General features: G+C 41.5%; 2 protein-coding genes across 2 annotated transcripts; one reads left to right on the top strand and one right to left on the bottom strand.

The window, feature by feature from the left end:
- The first annotated feature begins 173 nt into the window (after positions 1-173).
- On the top strand, positions 174-4,475 carry tmem119b (transmembrane protein 119b). The gene is made up of 2 exons (XM_040053493.1): positions 174-1,113; positions 3,050-4,475. Exon 2 carries the CDS (start codon positions 3,063-3,065, stop codon positions 3,909-3,911), a length of 849 nt encoding a protein of 282 aa, XP_039909427.1. The 5' UTR covers positions 174-1,113; positions 3,050-3,062; the 3' UTR covers positions 3,912-4,475.
- A 698-nt stretch (positions 4,476-5,173) lies between these two features.
- On the bottom strand, positions 5,174-7,529 carry iscub (iron-sulfur cluster assembly enzyme b). The gene is made up of 5 exons (XM_040053494.1): positions 7,393-7,529; positions 6,285-6,398; positions 6,035-6,145; positions 5,846-5,924; positions 5,174-5,749 (listed from the first exon to the last, which is right to left on the bottom strand). Exons 1-5 carry the CDS (start codon positions 7,492-7,494, stop codon positions 5,658-5,660), a joined length of 498 nt encoding a protein of 165 aa, XP_039909428.1. The 5' UTR covers positions 7,495-7,529; the 3' UTR covers positions 5,174-5,657.
- Between the last annotated feature and the right edge of the window lie 777 nt (positions 7,530-8,306).

The following is an 8,306-nucleotide window of genomic DNA, read 5'->3' on the forward strand; positions in this document are numbered from 1 at the left end:
CTGTAAATTTCTAAACAGTCAAAATAGAAATAAACTTTCTGTGATCTCCGTCAGTGCCCTCGTTTATGAAAGCCCTCACAAAAAAAGCTTTTTTCCTGCTCCTGACTGGATCTCAATTTCACTTCCTTTCCTGAGAAAAGAAAACAATTCCCTGAATACATATTAGGGCCATGAGACCACATTTTTTTCTCTCTCTTTTTAAATTTTCCCCCGACATTTACAGACGTCGGTGACTATCAACAGAGCTGAGGCAAATGTAAACCTGGAGGATGCAGGAACCCATCGCACGCTCCTCATGACCATATAAAGCTACGTTTGTCGTGAGCAATCAAAAGCAAAACAGACATGCAAGAAAAATGCAATCACTCAAACAAAGTCACACTCTCTCCCTTAAGTGGTCTCACACACATACACACACACACACACACGCTTTAATTGCTCGTCTCTGGATAAAATGCTCCACATTGTTTCTAACAGTCTCCAGCATGTGGCCTTTACCTTCCCCCTTCTCTTTGCTGTCCACACAGGAACCATTAACCTTTTCCTGCATTGGCAGATCACTCATACAAGCTGCTCTCTGACTCTTTTTTTAGCCCCAGAGGTTTGCCGTTATTCATCAGTGTGAGGGACTAAGGGGGTAAAACGAAGGAAGGGCTGTCAGTCAGAGGCTCTGTTTTATTTTTAGAGGGTTTATTTATTTGTGATGCTTTTATAGCTCTTAAGAATTAATTTTGTTTTGTGGAATTGGCTTTCCACATCCACTGAGCCAAACATCAGAGTGGAGAAGAGGTCCCTGCCCCCACAGCACATTATAAACTCCCACATAACAAGAACAATCTGTGTGCAGGCCGGAGAGCTCAGACACTCTCGGGGAAACTGGAGGGGGAGGAGAACAGTGGAGAGGCAGAAGGAGGGATTTCTCCTCATGGTAAACTGCATTTTTTTTTTTTTAAATACCCAGACAAACCTCCACACTGAAACCTGAAACTCGCGGAGGGGGCGTGCTTCACCGAGCATTCGCCGCTCTTTGCTGTGCTAAGTTCACTTTTTTCCAGTCTCATCCTCCTCATTCTGAGGGCATTTCAGCAGACAGCTCTTCTTCTGCAGTGGATGGTGAGTCAAATGTGTCATTTCATTAGGTTTTGTCCTTAAAATTCAATTACAGCATCTTGACATCTTGTTTGACAGCATCATGATAGAAGGATTCAAACTCAGGAATTAGGAACATGATAATAAAAAAGTAGAGACAATGTTCAGATTTAGATATTAAAAGTTTTAGACATTACGTTTGCAAATAAAATAGTCGCACTTGTTAAATCTGCTGAGTGAAGATTTGTGTGTGCTTGTGACCTCCTTCTGTGTGTGTTACTGTGTCAGTGTATATTAGGTCCAGGGTGAGCAGGGTGATTGATTTGGGAAAAAAGAAAGAAACAACAACATCAGAACCCGTTTCCCAGACTTTCATGTCTTGCAGCTTGCACACAGATGGCGCAGAAAGATTTGGGAGACAGACTGAGCACGTAGCTTAGTGTGATCAAAGTTCTTAAAAAACGGTTGAATTAATCAAGTTGCAAACACACATACTATTTATGCTTCTTGTTGTAGAAAGCCATGTAAGATACTTTTGGTTATATTTGAGCAGGAAGTTTTCCTGCTAAATCAACACCTCTCGGGTTAATGATACGCTCAATATAATTTATTCTAATATGTAAAATGTTGTAGTGAAAATTTTAATTTGTAGAGATTTGGTTAATTTGCTTTAGATATAATTCTATGGTCACTTCTTTAGATACACATTGCTAGTACTGGGTTGGATGCACTTCAGGGTTTTCATGGCAGAGATTCAAAAAGGTGCTGGGAACATTCCTCAGAGATTTTAGTCCATATTACCATGACAGCACACAGTTGCTGCAGCTGTGTCTCATCCGTGATGTGAATCTTCCATTCCACCACATCCCATCGAGATCAAGATCTGGTGACTGTGGAGGGTATTTGAGTGCAGGGAACTCAATCTCATGTTTAAGAAACCAATTTGAGATGATCTGAGCTGTGCGTTATCCTCCTGGGAGCATGTGGGCATAAAAGGGATGGAGATAATCAGCAACAAAAGTCAGGTAGGCTGTTGCATTTAAACGATTCTCAGTTGGAACTATTAGGTCCAATGTGTGCCAAGAAGCCGTCAGCCTAAGCCATTGATGCAAGGCAGGATGGATCCATGCTTTCATGTAGTTTATGCTAAATTCTGACCTTAACACCTGGATTTCATCAGACTAAACAATGTTTTCCACGCTTGTCTTCTTGTCTGGTGTCGTCCTCTGCTGCTGTAGTCAGTCTGCTTCAAGAGAGATGCTCTTCTGCATACCTCGGTTGTGGTCATTTTAGTTTATTGTTGCCGTCTTATCTGTTTGAAGCAGTCTGGCCATTCTCCTTTGACTTCTGGGATTAACAAGGCATTTTCACCCAGAGAACTGCTCACTGGATAGCTTTGCTTTATTGGACCACTCTCTGTAAACCCTAGAGAAGATCAAGACCAGCCTGTCTGACACAAGCAACAAAGTCTCTTAAATCACTTTTCTTTTTTATTCTGATGCTCGGTTTGAACTGTAACAGATCAATGCACTAAGTTGCTGCCATGTGACTAACTGATTAGAAATTTGCATTGATAAGCAGTTGAAAGTGTGTGCCTAATACAGTGGCAATAAGCGTATAAGGCATAAGTATAAGTTTACATGTATTTCTTTCAAAGTGCAATTTCAACTAACCCAGAGCTGGGAGCCTTTTCTACTCTAACTTTTACTCATGACATTTAAAACAGTGCAACCAAGTGAACATTAAGATAGATAAATATAACTAAAAAAAAACATGATCTTCTCGTACTTTGTAAACTGTGGAATTTCAGTCATCCATCTTTGTTTTTGTTGTAAAGCAGACTGAATGTCTCAAGAGCAGCACTACTAATTTTACTTTTCTGAAAAAAAGATGTTAATCAAATACAGACAAAGCACATATTCTCTTCACGTGTGTCACTGATGTTAAGTGTTATTTACAGATTCCGAGGGGAAATGCCGCTCCTGATGGCCCTTCATCACATTGGTCTGTGCGTGGTGCTTTGCATCAGTAGCAGCCTCTCCACACCTCTGCCTTACTCAGATACTCTGGAGGGAAGCATAGATGAGGAAGACAACAACTACTTCAATTTCTATCTGCCTATTACCAATGTCTCCACAGAGTACCAGACCGCACCTGCCAACACAGCCCAGGAGGAAACTGACTTTCTGAATCAGCTTGTGAACTTTCTTAATGAGAACATGCTCCTCATCCTCGTTGCAGCCAGTCTCATCCTTCTCGTCTTCCTTATCATCTGCGGGGCAGTTTTCATGAGCCACAGACGCAAAGTCAACGCTTACTATCCTTCCTCCTTCCCCTCAAAGATGTATGTGGATGACAGGGACAAAAGTGGAGGTGCTAAACCCTTTAACGAAGTTCAAGAAAAAGCTTCCCCGGGGCAAGAAAGCGAGCCAGTGGACTCTCACAAGCAGCTCCAGGCTGACATTATGAGGGCTGCCAAGAGCCTGCGCGCTCCAAATAAATCTGTTGATGCTGCAGAGAGAAGCGATCCCAGTCAGAAAGTAGCAGACCACAGTCCCGAGGACAGCTCAAAAGCAGATGACAGCATCCTAGACCATCAGCTCCCAAGTCTCCCAGAGGAAAATGAGCCGAGCGAGCTTTCCGACAGTGAGGCCACCACCACAGAGGGCAGCTCAGAGCCGAGTCCTCCTGAGCTGCCTCGGTCAGAGGAAGTTGATTCACAAGAGCCTTTGACGGGCAGGAGTCTGCGGCCCTCCTCTCTGCACATTCACAATGACTCTGCTACACTTCAGCTCATCGCAGGAGAGAAAACTGCCTTCTAAGAAATCACATTTGTGCAGAAAACCAAAGATTTCTGCAGGATTTTATTTGAGGAAATGCAGAGAAGTTACTAAAGATACAGCAGGCAGAGTTGAAGATGATACATGATACTCTCTTTATGCACCTTTGTACAAGTTTCACAGTACACAAATAGTGTTAGTATTTTTTGTGTTCCTGTGTTTGAATTTAAACATCTCTGCTGGTAACAGTAGGTGGTGTGGTCCCAATTACTCTGCGCTTCTATGCAAAAAAACAAAAACAAAAAAACAAAACTGGACAACTAGGACTCAGTTCCGTTTTTGAATTTTTAATATGAACCTGTTATGCTTTTCCCCATTTTCTGTCATATATACACTGCTACAGTAGGGTGGACTTTTATATTAAACATGTCCGGAGTTTCAAATAAAAAGTTCAGCGTATGTACAAGTAATGGCTGTGAAACAAAAGATCAGCACTCTGTGACATCACCAGGGTACACATTCCTGATAATGGCTTGTTTCAGGAAGTAGATGCATTGAGGCAGTGCTCTTTTTAAAAAAAAAAACAAAAAAAACAAAAAAAAAAACCAGTATGATTTTTTTGACCTGCGACTCATGTAAAGCTACTCCAGCAGACTCCAAGAGTAAAACTGTGGAGTTTGAAATTTTTCCTCTTTTTAAGGTGCACGCTTAGGATTCCATACTTTTACGGAGCCCGTCTGACTGGTTTTATTACTGTACATCACACGCTGGACCGCTTAAACATGTGGGCCCGTACACATCTCAGTGGGACTCCAACGCAGCCGCCTCTGTGAAAAGCCTCCAAATTAATCACAACGGCAATCGGACGGCATGTCGGGTCTTCATGTAACAGCCCAATAAAGCTAGTGAGTGCAGATGATGTTGAACGTCGCTGTGTTCTGCAAAAGCGCTTTTCAAAATTGTGTGCACGTAAGTCAGAGAAATAGAAAGCGGGTGTGAGGGAGAGAGAAGCTGAGACACTGAGATAAAGCGAAGCACAGTCAGGATTTGTCAAGTGTATAAAACCACAATCTGGTGTGTTTTGGCTGCAGCGGATCTCAGCTGCAGAGCTTTTTCAGGTGCGTTATTGTAGCAGGAAGTGCACGGGCGTATTTGCAGGCTCTGTGTCTATGTGCAGCTTACTCAAATGGATCACAAGCACGACTTATTTAAAGAGAATTAAGAATAACCTCATTAGTTATGCCTGTATTTTTCTGTAGATGGAGGGTCAAATAATGTTTAAATAATAAACAGGATTCAAAAAGTACGATTAGGGATAATTTTATTTACAGACTTTTAAAGAAGCATTTGTAAATATAAGTTGCATTTGAAACTACTGGACCCCCTTTCTTTGGTTCAAGCCACTTTGCTTAATCAACAGGTCAGTGCGTTTAGAGTGCAGAGGGTATAAACAGCTTTTAGTTTTCATCCATACCTCCATCACACCTTTCAAAATAAAAAACACTCCACCTGCACAAAGCAATTTCCAAAATAAGGCTCATCTCTGTACCAACAACCCAAAACAGTGCTTATATTGTGCGTTTACGTGACAGGCTAAAAGATACAGTATACACGGTTAGAGGATCGCAGACTAATAAAAACAGCCTGGTGTAACACTGCTACAGAGGGTTGAAAGGTGGTGGACTCGTCATCATTGCCGCAGGAAAGTGAGGTGTTGACGCTAGACTATTTCTCATCTTGGCAGCAGGGAGCCAAACCGGGCCCAGCACAAAGCTGTGAGCGCTCCATTTAATTGCTGGCTCCGACTGCCTCCTGCTGGTCATCTTGTTGCTTGAGACGATAGTCAGCAAGGGCTGCCTTGATGGCATCTTCGGCAAGCACTGAACAGGAAATAATTGGAGGTTAAATGTGCACATGTGCAGAGAAGTTTGGAAAAAAGAAAAAGAAGAGCCTTGACGTATTAAAAGAAAACTTACTGGAGCAGTGAAGCTTAACAGGAGGAAGACTGAGCTCCTTGGCGATGTCTGTGTTCTTTATCTTCAAAGCTTCGTCCACCTGAAAATAAAAGCCCACACACAGCCATGAGCGGAGCAGAATACGCCAAATATTTAATAGATTAAACATTCAAAGGAGCTGAGATGCAGGTCTGTAATGTGTTCACTCACAGATTTGCCTTTCACCCACTCGGTGGCCAGAGAGCTTGAGGCGATGGCAGAACCACAGCCAAAAGTTTTGAACCTGGCATTCACAATCTTCCCCAGGTCATCCACCTCAATCTGAGAAAAGTTTTGACTGTTACTCATGTGACCAAAAAAAAAAAAACAATCTTAATCTCTCCCATTCTTAAAAATGTATCCCTACTAAACTAACAAAAATAAAAGCCTTTAATTCACACACACTTTGTAACAAACATACCTGAAGCTTCATTACATCCCCACAGGCCGGGGCACCCACCAAACCAGTTCCAACATTCTTGGAGTTTTTGTCCAGCGAGCCCACATTTCTGGGGTTCTCATAATGATCCACCACCTTCAGACAACAGAGAGGGGAAAAGGAGCATCAGGCCAAATGCACTCTTCCTGTTGCTGTCAGAATTCAACAATCACATATTTGCAGGAAGGAAATGCCATCTACATTCAGATACAATGGTAAAAAGAATGTGTACAAGTCTTGGCATCCTTGTTACACAACTACAACTTGACTCACTTGCATAACTGACACTGGCATGAGCAGATTAGGACAGGATTTCACGGTCTACACAGTGCAAACTCTGTCCTTCAGCCCCCCTACTCTATTTCTTGCTGAGTCACTCTGACCAAGACAGTGTGAAGTGGCCGAGCATCGCAAAACCTTTTGCATTTTTCATCAGAAATTAAAGGTTTAAAGCCAGATTCCTCAGCTGATGGCTAAAACATGACCTCTTATCCAAGAAATAATTTTAATAAAAGGCATATAATGTCTAAACCTCCACAATCACCCAAAAACATCCAGCTAAACATAAATACATCACAGTTATGGCTGCCATGACCCGGTTAACCTCCTGTTGCATCAGTACACCTTCACAGGTATCACATAACATTTACCTGACTCTAGCACAACATACTGCCACCCTTTAAAGCGCATCAATCGGATATGGTTAAAACTGTGGCAGTGGACAGCTGGTTGCAGATTAGTGACGTTATTCCAGCCTTCAGTAAGCTAATTAGCTACAATGAAACAATACATTTGTTCATTTTAACGGGCTAGCATCATGGAGGTGAAGGGTTTGAGATAACCAGCGTAAAGGCAGTCTGATGTAACTTGAAACATTTGTGCAGCCAGCTAAATATAAGCCACCGTCCTATGGTTGTCAACAAAATGCCCGAGCAAAAAGATCTTACAGAGTCGTGGTTGCTCGTGTTTAGTAGATCAGTTAGCTGATATACTCCAGGATGCTTTCAGTAGGAGTAAACATGAACCAACAAGCTGCGACGCTGTAAGCCGAGCTCCCCGTTAAAGAGAAGCTACAGACTGGACCACTTACCTTCTTGTGATAGCAACACTGAGTGATGAACTCAGGAGCGGAGAGCCTCCTGGTGAGGAAAGCCAGAGGACTGAGACACTTGTTCGCCACGGTGCTCGCCATGTTGATCCAATGTCGCAGTTAAGAAAGCTCGCAGCTCAGGAGAATGGAACTACACGTCACTGACAGGAGGAGGAGCTATAATAATCACATCTGCGCATGTCTGGCTTATGCAATTTACAAAAAACGCTCTTTTGATAATACAATACAATTAGACTTTCATTTGTTTATATTTAATTTTATTTTTATTATTTTTATTTTTCTCTTTGTATTTTAATTGATCAAATTATCTCTCTTTACGAGTCTTTATCAAGCATTTAGTAGAGGTGGGTAGATTAAGCCAAATATGGAGTGCCACAGGATTCATACTTTAGTTTATTTCTGTCCTCTAAGGTTCATCAAAAAAGAAACATGCCTGGGCAATCGCTGCTCCACTCATGCAGTCACTTTGACATTAACTAATTATAAAAATAAAGTGTTATTGGTCGTCTTGGCTGTTAGGTTTGCTAACTGATTAACAATAGACTATATTCAGACATTCAAATAATATATTCAGCCCACTGAATTGTGTTAAATACTTTATTTTATTGGAAATGAAAAACTACACCTCAGACATGAATTCTGAAAAATTCCTGAGCCCTTTTGTGTTGACTGTTAGGTCCATTTTATTTATAGCCTAAGAAGCATTTAAATGGCAGGCGTTGACCAAAATAGGAGACAGTCACGTTAAAAAACAAAAAACAAGTTTCAAAATACACGAAAAAGCTGAAAGGTGGGTTTTGTTCTGTTAACTAATTAATCTGTGAAGTTGAAAGAAAATGACAATGATTTAGTAGGGAGTAAAATGTGTTCAGAATTTGCTAATTGATGATGAT

Source organism: Simochromis diagramma, unplaced genomic scaffold (assembly GCF_900408965.1).
Source record: "Simochromis diagramma unplaced genomic scaffold, fSimDia1.1 OVJJ01000596.1, whole genome shotgun sequence".
Lineage (NCBI taxonomy): Eukaryota > Metazoa > Chordata > Actinopteri > Cichliformes > Cichlidae > Simochromis > Simochromis diagramma.